The 19510-nt window shown below is 35.7% G+C and overlaps 2 protein-coding genes and 2 pseudogenes across 2 annotated transcripts; 3 read left to right on the top strand and 1 right to left on the bottom strand.

Annotated features, from left to right (window-relative positions):
• Positions 1-496: 496 nt before the first annotated feature.
• LOC120173027 lies at positions 497-3253 on the top strand (annotated as a pseudogene).
• Positions 3254-3480: 227 nt separating this feature from the next.
• LOC120173091 lies at positions 3481-4689 on the bottom strand. The gene is made up of 4 exons (XM_039180372.1): positions 4592-4689; positions 4360-4485; positions 3926-4258; positions 3481-3849 (listed from the first exon to the last, which is right to left on the bottom strand). The coding sequence occupies exons 1-4, from the start codon at positions 4682-4684 to the stop codon at positions 3637-3639; spliced, it is 765 nt and encodes a 254-aa protein (XP_039036303.1). The 5' UTR covers positions 4685-4689; the 3' UTR covers positions 3481-3636.
• A 4311-nt stretch (positions 4690-9000) lies between these two features.
• Positions 9001-10180, top strand: LOC120173067 (zinc finger protein 10-like). Its single transcript, XM_039180354.1, has one exon. The coding sequence runs from the start codon at positions 9260-9262 to the stop codon at positions 10025-10027; it is 768 nt and encodes a 255-aa protein (XP_039036285.1). The 5' UTR covers positions 9001-9259; the 3' UTR covers positions 10028-10180.
• Positions 10181-12639: 2459 nt separating this feature from the next.
• Positions 12640-19182, top strand: LOC120173141 (annotated as a pseudogene).
• The last annotated feature ends 328 nt before the right edge of the window (positions 19183-19510 follow it).

Raw genomic sequence — 19510 nt, 5'->3', positions numbered from 1 at the left:
AATACACTTACCCTATAATACTTAATGCATCCGCGACTGATTTCGAATCTTTAAAAATAAAGAAAACGATTCCCGTAGATATTTTGCATGAAAATTGTGGATAAAGCAAACACAAATGGGGTACATATTCCATTCCCAACTTTGCCCCACAACCCCATCTCTTAAACTATTTAATCTTTTCACTAGATTTGGTCAGCATTTGCAAAAAGGAGAGTGCATTCAACTTTATATGTACACACACACTTTCTTCTTCAATTCTAATCACTCTAACCCCCACAAGGACTGTAGTTTCTTCCTCAACACTCAATGGCATCTTCTTGAATGTACATAGAAAAAAAAGGTAACTTCTAATCTACAAAGTAAAGAATTAAGTTAAACTGTAATTTTATTTTCTATTTCACTCATTATACTTTAAATTTTTTTAATTTTTTCATTAAACTTAATAAATTAGGTTTTTTTACTACTTGATTTTTTTAATTTTTTCATTACACTTTCTTCTGCAACTATCTCTCCGTTTTTGTCTGCTTTGTGTCCCTCTCTTAAACTGGGTTTTCCCCGAGGTACGATATGTTGTTTTTCCTTTTTACATCAAAAGAAAGTGCCTTTTGATTCCCAAAGTTTTTCTTTGTTGTTATGTTGACCCTTTTAGCATTTAACTTCATTGTAGTTGTTGTTAGAACTTAGAACAGAGGTTTAGAGGTGACTCAAAAAGCTTTAAGCTTTGTTTAGCTTCTGGGATTGCATTTGTGTTTTTCAATACATGGTTATGGATCCAAGGTTAAAAGGGTTTCCAGATTCTGAATTGAGGAATCATCTAGCCATGTCCGTGTTTCAAAACCAGAACTTTGTTGGGGATCCCACGTACAGTAGTAGTTACATAGATCACAGCTTTCATGGATTTCAAGGCCACCAACCGGATCCAGTAACAAGTAATACGTCAACTTCGAGCCATGAAGAAGATTCAGCTGAAGACTGAATTTTCAGATTCAATTTTGAGATACATAAACCATATTTTGATGAAAGAAGATATGGAAGAGAAATTATGTATGCTTAGAGTCTTTGGATCTTCAAGCTGCTGAGAAATCATTTTATGATGTCCTTGGCAAGAAATATCCACCTTCCCCTCAACATAATAACTCTACTTTTGCTTGTGATAATGAGTGGATGCAAAATCTGGGTGATTTTGGTACCAATCAGGCACAAAGTGCTTATGTTTCTAGCATATCTCAATCATCGTATGACTCTTCCATGGCTAGCTTTGAGGGGATGTTGGAGTCACCAAATAGTACTCTCCAAGTGCCTGATTTTAACGGCGAGATTCTATCTATTTGGCAATTTCAGAAAGGGGTTGAAGAGGCAACTAAATTTATACCAACCAATGTGGATCTTTCTGGCAAATTTGAGGCTTATGATGTGGTGAAGGAAGAGAGCTCGGGTATCGGTTCAAAGGGGAGGAAGATTTCTCATAGAGATGTTGAAACCGAAGAAGAAAGGAGCAGCAAGCAAGCTGCTATTTCTGAAGAAACTACTGTGAGATCAGAGATGTTAGATATGGTATTGCATTGTACCTTCAACAGGCCACCATCGCCGTACACGGATCTCCATGAGTCGCTGCGTAATGGGACCGGTAAAAATGATAGGCAAAACGGTGGAAAAGGCCAAGGGAAGAAGCAAAATGGGAAAAAATAAGTGGTGGATTTGAGGACATGCTCATTCATTGTGCACAAGCTGTTGCAGTTGATGTGAGGAGTGGTGGGGCTGCAAATGAATTGCTAAAGCAAATCCGACAACATTCATCGCCTTTTGGAGATGGGAATCAACGGTTAGCTCATTACCTCGCCGATGCTGTTGAGGCGAGGTTGGCTGGTACGGGTAGCCAGATCTATAAAAGCCTTGTCAGTAAGAAAACTTCAGCTTTTGATATTATGAAAGCTTACCTTCTGTATGTTGCTGCATGCCCTTTTAGAAGGGTTTCTCATTTCATATGTAATAAGTCAATCGGTGTTGCATCAAGAAAATCAACGAAGCTTCATGTCATAGATTTTGGTATTCTTTATGGTTTTCAATGGCCTACTCTTATTGAGAGGCTTTCTTTGAGACCCGGAGGGCCTCCGAAACTTTGGTTTACCGGAATAGATTTCCCTCAACCCGGTTTCAGGCCGGCTGAGCGAGTTGAGGAAACAGGGAGGCGTTTAGCAGCTTATGCTGAAGAGTTCAAGGTGCCATTTCGGTACAAGACAATTGCAAAGAAATGGGAGAACGTTCAAGTCGAGGAACTCGGTATCGAGGAGGCTGAGTTTGTTATTGTTAACTGTCTGTATCGTGCTAAGAATTTTCTTGATGAAACAGTGGCAGTACATAGTCCAAGGAATATGGTTCTCAATTTGATTCACAAGATTAATCCAAATTTGTTCCTCCACGGGATTACGAATGGTGCCTTCAATGCTCCATTCTTTGTGACACGGTTCCGGGAGGCTTTGTTTCATTTCTCTTCGATGTTTGATATGCTCGACACAATTGTGCCCCGCGAGGATTGGGAGAGGATGGTGATTGAGAGAGAGATACTCGGGAGGGAGGCCTTGAATGCCATAGCTTGCGAGGGCTGGGAGAGAGTGGAGCGCCCAGAAACAGTCAAGCAGTGGCACGCACGTAATCTGAGGGCCGGGTTTCTGCAACAGCCGTTTGAATGTGGGATAGTCAAGGAAGCATTCAAGAGAGTCCGGACGTTCTACCACAAGGATTTCGTAATCGATGAAGATAACAAGTGGCTGGTGCAAGGTGGAAGGGCAGAATAATTTATGCCCTTTCTGCTTGGAAACCTGCATAAGGATATTGAATATAGCTTACTTTCAAGGCCTGCCTGTATTCATATTCTTGCTGTGTTGTAATGATCGGGTTCCAGGGCACCTCTTTCATGTCATCACTCGTACCAAGACGTGGTCGTTACCCCCCGCATTGGGGGTTAATGACAAGGAAGATGACACGAGAAATGTCCTGAAACCCGATCATTACCGTACATTACAAGCAGATGTGCACATAAGATCATGTGGACAACTGATTGCAATATATTACGGGTGCATGCTGCAAGAAGCAGATGAAGTAATTAGACCATCAACAACTTGGAGAATTGGGTCTTAGCTAACCTCTCAGGGTTCCATATATAGGCAACTTGACCAGGGAAAAAGATTGTAATATACAGATACGATTTCTGCAATTTTCTTTACATGCCATTTATGTACCTGTAAATCATCTGAAGGATAGATCCACTCCCATGTGCATCAAGCGTTGAATAAACAAAATTAGTAATCCAGACAGGCAAATGTGTAGAGTGATATATATTACAGGCAATGTCTCCATTATATGAGAGAAATGATTAAATTACATCATTAATCATGTATTATGTTGATATCGTGATTGATAAGTTCTTTAGATCGATTAAGACAACACTGATTATGCAATCCCAAACAGGAGGAGCATGAATTAACGTAGAAAATGAGAATTTTCCCTTTATTTATGGCCATATATAATGAAGATCAGAACAATACATCTACATCATATGAACATAGGAATGGGAACAATATGATCTCACTAGGCATTTTGATGCCATTTTTCGATTAATAGAAAACATAAGACGATCTAAGCTGTCACTGATGTTTCCACCGCAACTTGTCCGGCATAGTTGACTTCGGATTTCATCTCCCACAGCTCTGGCAACGCCTGCTTAATGTTGTGAATGCTTTCTAATGCATAATCTGCACCTCTTGGTCTCTGGGAAGAGCCGATCAGGACAGTGTGGAGACCAACATGTTTCCCAGCCTGGATGTTGCGGACACTATCGTCGAAGAACAACTGAAAACAGCAAAACATCAGTAGACTGGAATTATAACATAACCATGACAGATGAACAATATAGAGATAATCTCACTGTTCTCTGAGGGTTGACGTTGGCAATCTTGAGAGTTCGTTCGATGGCTGATTCTTGCGGCTTGCAGATGACGGGTGTCTTGGGCAATGTTACATCTGGCTTCGGATGAGTAAAATGGCCAATTATGTCGAAAATTTCAGGGCTGCTCCTGCTACGACCATCATCACTTGTAGCAGGTGACCCTAAGAATTCAATGTTGTCTTCGTCATCGGAAACCATGTTCTTATGGGTAGGGTTGAGTGTTTCGAAGCAGATAATCCCTTCGAAACAGTCTTCTAACCCGAGCTTGCTAAGGGCTTTAGCAGCATGGGCCCTGTCTGCATTTGTGAAGATCTAAATCAACAAAAGAAAACAACATAAGACCTTGTTAGGAGACGATTGAATAAAAACATGCTCAAAACTTGTCTAAGCATCGAGGTTAGTCAACTGCTTACAATTTTTCTAAGAGGCAAAGTCATCAACAGTCTCCTCAATTGAGGATCTGGTTTCAAGTTATCATAAGCGAGCTTTCCATGAACATAACTGTGGTATTCATCATAGTCAAAGTCATAACCAACAGCCTGCAAAGGAGAAAAGGGTGAGATTAACACGTAACATATATATATATATATATTTACTATAATTGTATGTAATGAAAAGGATGTTAAAAGGGTAAGTAGTAAATACCCTGAGGCCAGCCATTGTTGTCCCATAATTCTTGTACAAAAGATTGGACAATTCAACAATTTTGTCCTGTTGAATCCCCAGCTTCTCAACCATTTAATCTGCAAATGCCATTCATTTAACGTTTAGATTACAATGCAATCTTGATAGTAAAACAATGCAAATGTTTACCTTTAATGTTCTTTCCACATTTTCTTCCAATTCCAGAACTAAGGGGATAAAGGGTATCATCAAGATCTGCAGAATCCAAGAAAAAACGGTTATTAGATCCTTGTCAGATATTAGATTCATGTATTAACATGTTCTTGTCAACTATATCATGCTTACCAAAGAGAAGGCAGTCATATTTAGGCCTCTGGGTTAGCGTGTATTGATTCTCATATTCCATTTCCAGCAAAGAACCTTGAATCATCAATGAAATGAAGTTAATATCCAAATTCCAAACCAAAAGACAAAAACTTTAATTTTCAGCAAGAAAGGATCCATAAAAACTTACAAAGCTTCAAAAGCTAGAAGAGATGGTAGAATGAAGAGAGTGTAATGTGGTAGTCAATGAAGAACAACGAGCGAGGGAGGGGGGAAGAAGATGAGAGGGGAGATGGGTTTTTATAGGCAGAAACGGTTGTCATTTTAAAAATCAAATATTTTTTTACTCGTGTTGAAAACAACAGTATTTTACTATATTTTTGTTGTTACAGTCAATGAAGAAAAAAACAATCTTTAAAAGATGAAACAACCGAGTTAGCTGTCCAATTTGGACTCTATTTCACGTTCTTCTAGCCTTTGACTCCATTTTAAATGGTTCAAATTCATCCATCCTTTTTATTGTTCGAGTAAAATCCAGAATTGCCCAGAAATTCGCTTTAAAAGTTGAGTTTTTTGCGCTATATTTTATATCATTTTGACTAGCACATATATTAGATTTTTTTTGTTTACCTTATCTGATTCGAAAATTAAAATTCATCTATTCGATAAGAAAAATATACACATACCATATTCGTTCTTTTAAAATAAAATCCAAATAAGATCCGACCCTAAATAATATATTTATTAAAAAATATTTTTATTCAATGAAAATATGGATTTAATTGAAAAAATAATATATAGATGAGTATTATTATAATTATTCCTAAATATATAAAATATAATTACAATTTTTTATGTCAGTTCACATATTTTTAACCTAAATTTGAACTCAATTCAAATATAACTTTTAAAAAAACCCACATGACACAACCTTAATTTTTTTTGAAAAAAAGTTCAACCCAATTAAATTAAATCGGAAGCTGTCGAATTCGAGTCGTATGTCCATTCCTATATATAATTCTTATGTTACAAGTTGGACAAACTTTTTTTAGCTTCTTTTTTATTAAATGAAACTTGATTTCATGTCTTATTGTTACTTATTATACATTCGAAGAATTAATGAAGAAAATATAATAAAAAACTTTAGATTATTTTCTTTAGATTAATAAAAAACTTTTGATAGGGCCATTTTCAACTCTTTCCCTCAATTATTTCAACTTATTTAAAATTTAAAAAATACAATATATATCTAATTTAAATTAATCATTATAAAGTATGATTAGATGATCAATAAAAATATATTTAGAAATATTCATTATGATGAATATAAAGAATAAAAATAGATTAAAAGAACGACATACAATTTTTATTAATAAAAAAACTCGAAAAATAATTAATCTAAGGATGGAAGATATTTTGATAATAAAAGTATAAAAATAAAAATAAAATAATATAAATTAGAGTTTCGGTTAATCGAGATCGAAATAGAGGACCCAACACTAGATTGTGCAAGTCTAACCCAAAAAGCAACGCTGAAAAGCTCGTCCAATTCCACTTCATACTGGTAGCCCACAGGCCTCCCATGCTAAATAAATCATAAAGGAGCCCTACACTAAGACACCCACTCCCTCCATCCATCCCCGCTGATTTTCAGCTGACACACCATAGCTATCGTACGAAGGAGATAATGATAGCTTCTTTGTTTTTAATTTAATGGTTGAAAATCATAACTCAATTAACTTAGAGTTGGATATATATAAGTGAGAGGATAATGTCAATGTGGTGCTTGATTTTTGAAAACCATGTGACTAAAATGAACCTGCAAATAAAACTCTTGCTGGTGCTACCTCGCGAAGGCGACAGTAATTTGTGTGATGGCCACTGTTCGATGCTGAGTTTATCCCAACTCCATGGAATGCCAAACCTAAGATATCATCCGTTTGGTCCACAAGTTTATTGTTCTAACATCACAGCACCTAAATGGCGACAATTAATCAAGGTTTGCATACAGCCACTGGCAGATCTAAAATTCTTTTTGAAGGGTGACACACATCAATTATTGAAATCTTGACGCAAATAAAATTCTAACTATGTATCTTAACAGCTTCTTTTCTCATGTTACCTTACTTTGCATGTACCTCATCATCTAATGGCCTCAAAATCTCTATGAATCACAATTTGTTCATATCCTTCATGTAATAGAGAACACCAGAAGCAACATCCTTTATAATCCTGAATCTCTGGTCCCAACAATTTAGGATTGTTTTAGGGTTGTCATCAAACAAAAAAACTTATCTGAACTTCCATTATCCATTAAATCATAAACAAGAAGATCATCTCCTCGAAGCCATCCAATACTGGTTTGATGCATTGGAAACTCGCTTGACAGCAACTTCAGTGGAAGTCAAGCATGTATATCATGTATAAAAACTTGGATAAGCAATTTCCATGAACAATAACAACACTGAGTGACGACATACTTGGCATAGAGTGCATGTCTGAGAGAAGACAACAACAAACTATTCACTATTACACTTTTCAACATGGATCATTCATTGTCTTCACTTCCGTGCCGTGTTAGTTCATGTCATGGCAATAACACTAGTAATATACTATCTCTTTTACTAATAAACTTTAAAAAGAAATTCCCCCACCTCTCTTTTTTTCTCTTAACAAACAGTGGGGACAAATACGGCTAGTTTGGTTGATTTGTTTATCCACATCGACAATGATTTCCCAACCAAATTCCTTTCACATCTTAGTAATTTAACATTTGTTTTAAGACCAGTAGCTTTAAAATAAATAAATAAAAGTTCAGCCTTTAGCCTAAGAAGTAAGAAGATGAAATAACTTACAAGGAGTAAATATTAAAGGGTTGCATTATTGCATATCGACGTACTTGTCAAATTATAATGATTAATTAATTGGAACACTTTTTTTAACAATTAAGTTACTAGCTGTACCTAAAATTTGTAAAATAAAAACTGCTATTAATTAATTATTTTGTTCTTAAACAAGGGGGCTACTGTTATTATTGTATAATTATAATTTCTTAAAATCTTCATGTATATTTGCATTTGATTTCCTTCAATTCTAAAATCGATTTTGAAATTATGAAGTTGAAGATGAGGACAGTTTTTCGTGGTATCTTCAAAGAAAAAGACAATAATCTTTGTCGGGGAATTTAAAACTCAAACCCTACACTCATGTATATGTTTTTCTTGAAAGTACTTACTAAATATTTTCTTCAAATGATAATATTTTATAAGTTTTAGATAGGATTATACATCCTTTCTCACTTGCCTTATATTTTTGAACTAAAAGATTCTTTTAATTAATTAATCAATCAATATCACATGAATATATAACTTTTAAATTATAAGTAACCTCATTAGTTTGAAGGAGGGATCCTGAGTTCAAGTAGTTGAATCTAAAAGGTATGTGTATTATTAATGATTAATAAAGATTATGAATAAATACTACGTTATAATAACTTTATATTGACTCGTTGGTAGTTAGTTACTGGTGTTAACCAATATTTTACAAATTGAGTTGCGGGGTTTGTATAGGTTTAATTACAAATTTATAAGGCTTGTGATTTTGAATATCTACATGTTCAAATTGCACAATTTTTGCAAGATTAGGAGGTCGATAATAATTTTGTATGTTTGTTCATACAATATTTAAATTGCAACCAAGATATTGGATGATGAAAATACTATGAATTCATAGTAGAAGTAATATGGTAGCTGGTAATGACTAAATTGACATATTCTTAATATTTCTAGACAGTTATTTATAGTGTTATTTGGAAAGAGGTTCAATATTTAATTGTCAAAGATATTCTTGATCCTTCTTATCATAGAATATTGTTTTTAGTTTCATGTCTAAACCTCTTTATAATTTGAAAAAACAATAATCATAACTGTAATATTGAATGGGTTTAAAATGAAAAATATCCAAATCTAAATTTCTATACTCTTAGAACCCTTAGCTACCTAAGAAAATCTCAATAATGAAGATGGAAAATAAAGAAATGTGCAAAGATGGCATCTAAGCACTAATGTGCCATGTCTTTTGATTTCAGTCAGAGTCTCACAGTTTGTCTGTAAGCAGCTACATCACAGAAGTAACTCCACCATTCAGGACCCACACTTGTAATTTTCTAACACATTCTCCCCTTCACAAAGAAACAAACCATATTATAGCTACACGCAATTAAAATCATCAACAACTCCCTAAGCAATTCAGATCCTAATATGTAGTTCTTTTTAGCTTTGATATAAGCTCTCTTTCTCCAAAGTCCAACTATCCTCTCCTTGTTTGAAGTTATTGATTTGTGTGTGTTTTTAATCAAAGGGTGCAATGGAGCAAGCAGGGTATTGGATGTGGAGAAGGAGGAGATCGGATTGTTATTATGAATCATGGGAAGAGCAAGCTTTTGCAGAAGATGCAGGTGAGGCACTGGGAGGGTGCATATGGCCTCCGAGGTCTTATTCTTGCGGCTTCTGTGGGCGTGAGTTTAGATCGGCTCAAGCTCTTGGAGGTCACATGAATGTCCACAGGAGAGATAGAGCTCGGCTAAAGCAATCCCCGCCCACTGATCCCCAACATGATCACAATCCCTTGTTCTCACCTTTGGGTTTTCAGTGCCAGCCTGATCATGAGGTTTGTAACTTTGCTCATAACCCTAACCCTAATTCTCTCCCACCTAGTAAAAAGAATTGTCTTGAACAAACTTTAGTTCCTCCTTTATCTTCACCAATGGTCCAAGAAAGCCCCAACAAGTCCCCAAAGTCATGGTCAAACTCGGCAGCTGACAGATATCACCATTTCTCTCATCTGAGGGCTGATGACGGAGACAAGAGTCCAAGAATCCTAGAATCTGAATGTAGGGTTAAATCAGATTATGTCCAAACGACTGATTTGTCTTCAAGCTTGAGTCTAGTTGTTCGAGAAACACGCCCTACTACGTCTGGTAATAAACAAGACATCACCGTCGGCTGCAAGAGAAAGAGAACTGGTGATGATCATCATACGCCCACGAACTTACCCTTGTTCCTCAAGCCGATCTCAGCTGAGGACGACATAGATCTTGAACTAAGGCTTGGTCATCAACCCAAGGTAAGCTAGTTTTATCGCAAGACCATATATACTTTCAATCTGGTCTCCACAAATGATCACATATTTTCTGTGAGTGTAACCTCGTTTACATATCTCAAGACGTCTTTGCTTTGAGTTTGATGAATTACTCTTACAAGGTGTAACAAAAGTTGCATATAATTGGCAAAAAAAAAGAAAAGGGAAAGGATTAAAAATACTTTATATCATCTCCATGCATATGAATTTTTAGATAAACGCAAAGGAACAATGTAGGTTAAATCGATTGTTTGGTATGATATTTGTCCTACGTTTTTTACTTTGAAACTGAAGGTCAATTATAACTATGCCTGTCTTTTCCATACAAAGTTGCAGGCCTTGTTTGATTTTTTAGGGTTTGTCTTCATTGAAACAACACATGAATGTATATTAGCTTCAATGATCTATTCTGATTTGGATTACGACAATCTGCTGCATGTGGCAAGGGCATGGTTTGTGAATCAAAAGGTATATATACCAGATAGATATATCAGTTGAAAATTCAGTATTAGGATGGAATGTTTTTGATACATTTGTGAATGCAAATGTTAGACAGCTTGTGACAGAAGGGTTTGCCTGCAAAAGATAAAAAAACTGCATGGAACACCGTGATGACTGATAAGCTCTTTTCCCCATGTATACTTACTGACATTCCATTAGCAATTTACAAAACTAAACCCACAAAAACACAACACTTGTCTAAGATGATGAGATGGATATTTCTAACTCAAAGCCATATGAATAAGGTCAGATGCATGGCAACATGCCTTCCCTTTTACTCGTCTATTCTACTAGCTATTATATTATTTATCTTAAGATCTCACATCATTTGATCTACTTGTGCTCTTTCCTCTCTCTTTCTCCTCTTTATAATCCTTCCAAATTAGCCACCAAATCTGAGAATCATTACATTTAAGTATTACAAAATGATATTACAATGTGCTTTTTTTATTTATTTTTTAAATTATTGAAGAGAATATTATGCCACCGTAACCTATATCCGCTATCTAAGCATCTTTTGTTCCTTCTTCCATTATCTAATCTCTTAATACATACCCTTTCTTAATTTAAAAAAAAAATATTCCCAATGAGAATATAATAAAGTATAATCGAAATACCTACTGAAAATCTGGAGCTTGACTTTGGGATCGGTTTTAGAGGGGAAGCGTGGGGCTATAACTATAAAGCTAGGGTAATCAGTATACCAAAGGAATATAAAGTGATACAAAACAAATAAGTTTGCATCAAAGAGGAAGAGGATTGAAGGTTGTGTTAATGATATTCAGGGCCAGTGGGTTCTCTGTGTTTCTAACGATGCATATGACAGTGAAACTGAAAGGGAAAGAAAAACAGTACTAACAAAAAGAGATGGGTTTTGGTTTGGGTTGAAGGAAGTTGTATTAGTATATGGGTGTAAGAAGGGTTTTAAAGGTGATTTGTTGGGGGTTTTGTCTTCATATTGCTTAATAAATAACAACAAAGGGATGGGTGAGGGTCTCGTAAACTAACTAAATACATACAGCCTACAGGTGTTCAGTGTGTCAGACAAACGCAGAGCATAGCGGGCTTCAAATGTCGTTTATGTTCAGTGGTCAGAGAGAGAACACGCGTGAGTTGCTGTGTTTAGAGCATTTTTGTAATACCAAATTGTTGTTTAACAAAGGAAGAGAGAATATCGAGGAGCCATCTTTCAGTTCCACTTTCAGGTCACAACTTATACCTAACCATCATTTCCCTTCTCTCATCAACTTTTAAAATTCATCTTATCTACTTTTGTATTTAAAACCAATCGTATAATATTAAATTACAGTGTAACTATTTTCAAAGTTATCATGACACCTTAATCTTGTCTATAATTTAAAATCATAATTATTTTAAAAAACATATCATACTGTAATATCCGTAATTGTGATACCACATCCACTGTCGTATCCGCAACTACAATTTAATATTATACAATATTTTTTATTAACATTAAGGTAAAGAACTCAAATAATCTCCCGATTATAGGAAATTATTTTTATTAAGTTCATTGACTATTAAAATAGTATCTTGACTATTAAAAGTTATAAAATGATCGTCCACTATTCATTATGTTCTATACTAGTCATTTCCCGTTAAAAAAATTGGCAGTTGTTTATGCTAGACGTTAACATGATAATTGAGATATGATATCGTTTGAGATTTTGGGATCAACTTTTATCATATTACATTCAACAAATTAACGTTCAACTCATAATATCGTTCATTTTTAACAGAAAATGACGATTTTGTAATATAATGAATAGTCGGGTGACCATTTTGTAACTTTTAATAGTCGAGAGACTCAACAAAACAACGTTCTATAATCGAATAACCATTTTGTAATTTTTAATAACCTAGAGATTTAATAAAATAATAACCTATAATCGAGGGACCATTATAATTAATAATATGTAATATAATATTTTTATTAATAATATATATATATATATGATAAGTGGCATCATAACGAATAACTAAAAACAGTAAAGAGGAAAAACTAACTTGTCCCAAGGTGTTGACAGTTGTAAGCCGAAACATTTGGAAGTGCTGTGTTTGCGTCATCTCTCTTCTTTGGTAGAGAAATGGCAGATGATAGGATCAAATTCTTCCAGCTAAAATCCCTTCTGTCGGATTAGGAACATAGCATGATGTTCTCCAAAACACTGCCATTAAGTTTGGATATACACATTTTGATTGTGCTTCAGTGTATAGCAATAAGAAGGAGGTGATGTTTTCCTTTTACATAATTCTAAGGGAACGTTCTTACATGAACAGAACAGATTGTTTTATGTGTTTGTGTTTCAATTCAGATTGGTTCTGCTCTCAGATAAGTGTTTAATGAGGGTATGGCGATGTTGCGGAAGACGGCTATCGAATAAAGCAAAATCACAACTGATAATTTGAGAAAATAAAAATGAAGATAAAAGAGACACAAAATTTACGTGGAAAACCCCTAAATAATATAGGGTAAAAACCACGGGCAACGGTAGAAGAATTTCACTATGAGAAAATAGGAATTACAACTTCTCTCAATCCACTAAGGAGAAAACAATGATAATTCTCTCTTGATAAAAAGGAGAAAACAACTCTCAAGAAACTCTCTAAATTCTCTCTAGTAATGGAAGAAAGCTAGAATGCTTTGGGATGATTTTGAAGCTAAATGAGCTAGGGTATTTATAGTAGAAGATTTAAGAATTAATCTTGAAAATACCCTAAATTACATTGACTAAATGTGAGATTTTACTATGTCACTTTTCAACCATTATTAGTGCCAACTATGAACCATTATTGTTGCTAACTTACAATGCATTATACAACTATTATTAGTTGTATGACAACTAATAATTTTGCATGACAACTAATAATCTCCCACTTGAAGATTTGATTAGAATAATCATATCTTCACACCATTTTTTTCTACCTTGTACCTTCATGTTGCTTACGTTTCTGACAGGCCACAAGAGGATCAACACCAGGTAAATTTATTAGCGTTGATCGCCTTCGTCATGAAATCTACTATGTTGTCTTTTGTATGGATCTTCTGCATATTACCGTCCCTTCTTCCACCTTTTCACGAATTAAATGGTATTGAACTCGTATGTGCTTTGTCCTTGAATGAAATGCTGGATTCCTTGCTAGATGCAAGACGCTTTGACTATCATAAAACAGAGAGACATACTCTTGATTGTGCCCAAGCTCCTCCAATAGCATCTTCAACCAAATTACTTCTTTACTGGCTTGTGTAGCTGCTACATATTCTGATTCTATTATGGATGTAGCCACAATTGACTGCAATTTTGAAACCCAGCTTACAGCTCTACCAACAACTTTAAACACATATCCTGTAGTAGATTTTCTTTTATCCAAATCCCCTGCATAGTCAGAATCAACATACCCATTGATAAGTAAATTTGATCCTCTGTAATATAATGCAATATTTGAGGTCCCTTTGATGTATCTCAGGATCCTCTTTACTGTATTCCAATGCTCTTTGCCTGGATTCGCCATGTACCGACTAACCACTCCCACTGCTTGTGCAATGTCTGGTCTTGTGCATATCATAGCGAACATTAAACTTCCCACGGTTGATGCATATGGTACTCGAAACATCTCCATCCTCTCTTCTTCACTGCTAGGACTCATACTGGAGGATAATTTGAAGTTAATAGGAAGAGGGGTAGAAATTGGCTTACAATCTTGCATGTTGAATCGTGACAAGATCTTCTTCAAGTAATTCTTTTGTGAAAGCCAAATCTTCCTATTACTTCTGTCTCGTGAATTTGCATCCCTAGAATCTTGTTTGCTGATCCCAAGTCCTTCATTTAAAATTCCCTAGCCAGTTGTGCCTTCAATTCTTCAATATGATCTTTGTTGGGTCCTGCAACCAATATGTCATCCACATACAAGATCAATATAACAAAATTGTTATCACCAGACCTCTTGAAATAAGAACAAGGGTCTGCATTAAGTCTGTTGTATCCAAGGCACATAATGAAGGAATCAAATCTCTTATACCAACACCTCGGCGCCTGTTTTAAACCGTATAGAGATTTGTTCAACCTGCAAACCAAGTTCTTCTTTTCTTTTTCTTCAAAACCTTCAGGCTGGAGCATGTAAATCTCTTCTTCAAGATTTTCATGAAGAAAAGCTGTTTTAACATCTAGCTGCTCTAGATATAAATTCAATGTAGCACACATTGCCAAAACTACTCGAACTGTTGTTAGTTGAACCACAGGAGAAAATATTTCATTGAAATCAATACCTTCTTTTTGAGCATATCTTTTGACCACCAGTCTTGCACGATACCTCTCAACTTGATCGTCACCATTTCGCTTGATTTTGAAGACTCATTTGTTACCAATTGACTTCCTTCCTTGTGGTAGTGGCACAAGGTCCCATGTATTATTTTTATAAAGGGCTTCAATTTCTTGCATCACCATTATCCACAGTGAAACATCTGAGCTATTTATTGCCTCCTGGTATGTTGATGGCTCGTCGTCCTTTGTTAAAAGACAATATGAAATATTACCTTCTATAACATAATCTGAGTGCCAATTGGGACGTCTTCTCACACGATCTGATTGACGAGTTGTTGGAACTTCAGAACTCTCTGGTTCTTGTTCATCATGTGCTGGTTCTGCTTCAGAAGAATCTCATTGTTCAAACTCCTTTTCCACATGTATCTGTGTAGTCTCTGACTTTTCAGAGCTATCATTGTATTCTTTTCTGTGTAGCTTATCTTCTACAAAGATAACATCCCTGCTAATGATCACTTTGCGGGCAGTGGGATCCCACAAGCGATACCCATTTACTCCATTAGCATACCCCGAGAATTTGCATTTCCTAGATTTTGGATCCAACTTTGAAATTTCTTGGGCATTGTACATCACGTACACAATACTTCCAAATACATGGAGGTTTGAATAATCAGCTGGTTTACCAGTCCACATCTCCATTGATGTCTTCAGCTCTATTGCAGTTGATGGAGCTCAATTCACCAAATAACATGAGATATTGACTGCTTCTGCCCAAAATGATTTTTCTAGGCATGCATCCCTCAATATTGCTCTTTTTCTTTCTAACAATGTTCTGTTCATCCGCTCTGCCACTCCATTTTGTTGAGGAGTGTTTGCCACTGTGAACTGTCTTTTGATGCCTTCTTTCCTGCAAAAGTCATCAAATTCTTCACTTGTGTATTCTCCTCCATTATCTGTTCTGAAACACTTGATCTTATTTCCAGAATCAAGTTCCACCCGCACTTTGAAGTTTTTGAAAGTGGAAAACACATCTGACTTCTTCTTAATAGGGTACACCCAACATCTCCTGGAGTAGTCATCAATAAATGAGACAAAGTATTTTGCTCCGCCTAGGGATGTAACTGGTGCTTGCCATACATCAGAGTGAACCAATTCTAGAACACTTTTGGCTCTAGAATTTGAGGTGTTGAATTTCAACCGGTGCTGCTTACTTGTTATGCAATGCTCTCATAAAGGAAGTGATACCTTTGTTAAGCCTGGAAGTAGCTTTTTCTCCACAAGGACTTTCATTCCTTGTTCTGACATGTGTCCAAGTTTCTGATGCCATAGCATTTCAGAATCTGAACTACATGAGGTAACAGAGGCTTCTGCTTCTAGCAAAGTTTCTCCCTTCAGCATGTACAAGTTTGCAACTATCTTTTCACCTTTCAGCATCACAAGCGCTCCACGGAACACCTTCATGATTCCTTTCCGTGTTTCAATCTTACTTGCATTATTATCCAACAATCTGTAGGATAATAAATTTTTCTTTAGACCTTTCATGTGCTGCACATCTCGAACAACTTTAATTGTTCCATCATATATCTTTAATTTGATGGTTCCCACGCCAATGATCTCTAAGGCATGATCATTGCAACTATACACAGATCCTCATGAGATAGGTTAATAATGATGGAACCATTCTCTTCTTGAGGTCATGTGATATGTTGCTCCCGAATCAATGAACCATATGCCTGCATATCTCTTTCTACCTTCTACGGTGGTTGACGCTTCACAGCATAGAGCATCTCCATCATCTGAAGTGTTTGCAGTATTACCTTGTGGATTGGAGTTTTATTTATACTCCAACAATCCTTCTTTAAGTGACCCTTCTTTCTACAGTTGTAGCACTTTAAATTCTTCTTACTTCTCGACTTCGATCTACCATGTTTGTGACTGATGCTTTGGCCACGTTCTGTTTATCTCCCTCTCATCGTTGTCAACGCTTCTGCTTGTTACAGATTTACTTGTCTGTCTTTCTTGTTCTTGTGCCGATTTTCTTCTTATAGAACAGCAACTGCAACATCATCGAAGACTAGACTGGTGACATTACTGTTTGTCAAGTTGATGATGAGTTGATCATACAATCTGGTAGACTTTGAAGTAGAAGTTCAGTACGTTCTTGTTCTACTATTTTACAACTTAAGGATGTAAGCTGAGAAAATAAAGTGTTCAGTGTGTTTAAGTGCTCCATCACTGAAGTAGATTCTGACATCCGGAGAGTGTACAATTTCCTATTAAGGAAAATTTTATTGTGCAAAGATGTGCATCGTACAATTTGGTGAGATGATCCCATATCTCTTTAGCTGTCTTCTTCTCCTCGATGCTTGACAATACTTCATCTGCTAATGCTAGATGAAAGTTTGCCATAACATTCCCGTCCATTTCGATCCATTTGTTGTCGTCTGTGAAATCTACCGGTCTTTCACTGATAGCTGCTAGACAACCGTCTTTCCTTAGGATGACTTTCATTTTCAATTTCCACAATGAGAAATTTCTCCCATTAAATTTTTCAATATCAAATTTCGTTGCCATAGTTTCTATTACGGATTGCTCCCACTATTTCACTATCGTGAATAGTTCTTTAGAACCTTCAAAGAATGGGTAATACCTTCTTACTTTCTTATGTTGGAGGATCCACCTTTTGGTGGCAACCACAAAGACAATAAGCAGATATTACACACTTAAATCTGGCTCGGATACCAATTGTTGCGGAAGACGGCTATTGAATAAAGCAAAATCACAACTGATAATTTGAGAAAATAAAAATGAAGATAAAAGAGACACAAAATTTACGTGAAAAACCCCTAAATAATATAGGGTAAAAACCACGGGCAACGGTAGAAGAATTTCACTATGAGAAAATAGGAATTACAACTCCTCTCAATCTACCAAGGAGAAAACAATGATAATTCTCTCTTGATAAAAAGGAGAAAACAACTCTCAAGAAACTCTCTAAATTCTCTCTTAGTATTAGAAGAAAGCTAGAATGCTTTGGGATTGTTTTGAAGCTAAATGAGCTAGGGTATTTATAGTAGAAGCTTTAAGGACTAATCTTAAAAATACCCTAAATTACAATGACTAAATGTGAGATTTTGCCATGTCACTTTTCAACCATTATTAGTGCCAACTATGAACCATTATTGTTGCCAACTTACAATGCATTATGAACCATTATTATGCATTATACAACTATTATTAGTTGTATGACAACTAATAATTTTGCATGACAACTAATAGGTGAGACGTCAGGACATATGATATGGGAAAACTCTAGTAAAATGCTATAAAGGGTCCCTCTACTATGCTATAAAGATGTACCAAAGGCATTGAATAAAGCTTTGCAGGATTTGCAACTTGACTGTATTGATCTCTATCTGGTGTGTCTTAACACAACTTTTTTTCCTTTACTGCATGTACAATTTGTGTAAAAATAGGTTAAATTATTGTTGATAACTGTGATGAATATTGCAGATAAATTGGCCATTTAGTGCAAAATGGGGAGCTATGTTTGTTAAGGGAGAAAACCTTACGCAACTAGACATCCCTGCAATATGGAAGGCAATGGAGGCACTCTATGATTTCGGTGAGGCTAAGGCTATTGGAATGAGTGATTTCTCTGAAAAGAAGCGATGGGATCTATTGGAAGTAGCACGTATAACTCCTGCAATCAATCAGGTCGAACTTCACCCTGTACGGCAGCAGCCAAAGCTGCCTAAATTTTGTGATTCCAAGGGGATTCACTTGTTGGTACAAAACCGGCCACTGCCTCGTTTTTTATTTCATTTGCTACTAATTTATTTGATGGCAGGAATATTCATCATTGGGTTCCAAAAGGCGGAGAGAATGTGAGGAAGAAAATATTGGACAACCCTATCGTTAAATGGGTGGCACAGGAAGTAGAGAAGTCGGCGGCACAAGTAGTACTACGCTGGGGACTACAAATGGGACATAGCGTACTTCGGAAGAGCATAAGTGAGGCGAGGTTGAAGGAAAACCTTGATGTTCTTAACTGGTCCATACCTCAAGAGTTGCTTCCAAGGTTTTCTCTTATTGAACAGGCAAGTAGTAACTGTTTCATTTCTTTTGTTCTATATTGAATATTGTAAGGACAATAGAAATTCATCTGAACAAAACTTTCGATGATTCCTACATTGTTATGAGATTCAGGAGAAGTTAATAAAAGGCGAATCGTTTGTGCTCGACACCTATGGTGCATATAGGAATCTTGAACAACTCTAGGATGGTGAAATCTGAGCAGACATATACTGCAAGTGTTTAATAAAAAATTACTATCTTCAGAGCTTCTCTACCTGATCATGTAAAATTTTCTTCTGTAATCTTAACTCATCATAATAAGAATCCTTTATTCACCGAGGTTTAGTTCATTCGATTCATTCGATTATTATTCTACAGTGTTCTGTGCCAAGCTTGATCCAGACAAAAAAATCCGGGAACAAATCGCACAGACATACAAGCAGTTCTGCAGAGTAGTATATTACAAGATATAGCAGGCTGAAGACACTAGTTTTTTCATCCATTTGTTTTTTTTATTTTTTTTATTTTATTATATTATTATTATTATTAATATTATTATTAAATAATAAATAATTACAAATAATATTCCAGGCCCAAACCCGAAACCCAAATACAAAGC

Source organism: Hibiscus syriacus, unplaced genomic scaffold (genome assembly GCF_006381635.1).
Source record: "Hibiscus syriacus cultivar Baekdansim isolate YM2019G1 unplaced genomic scaffold, ASM638163v2 tig00111941_pilon, whole genome shotgun sequence".
Taxonomy (NCBI): Eukaryota; Viridiplantae; Streptophyta; class Magnoliopsida; order Malvales; family Malvaceae; genus Hibiscus; species Hibiscus syriacus.
This window is presented reverse-complemented; position numbering and strand designations above follow the sequence as displayed.

What these genes read in the sequence shown, in the direction of transcription:
- LOC120173067 (XM_039180354.1), top strand. Translation starts at nt 9,260, where the DNA reads ATGGAGCAAGCAGGGTATTGGATGTGGAGAAGGAGGAGATCGGATTGT.
- LOC120173091 (XM_039180372.1), bottom strand. Translation starts at nt 4,684, where the DNA reads ATGGTTGAGAAGCTGGGGATTCAACAGGACAAAATTGTTGAATTGTCC. An exon ending in CAACAATGGCTGGCCTCAGG is followed by an intron (nt 4,486 to 4,591) that starts GTATTTACTACT and finishes TCTCCTTTGCAG; the next exon opens with GCTGTTGGTTATGACTTTGA. An exon ending in ACGTCAACCCTCAGAGAACA is followed by an intron (nt 3,850 to 3,925) that starts GTGAGATTATCT and finishes TGCTGTTTTCAG; the next exon opens with TTGTTCTTCGACGATAGTGT.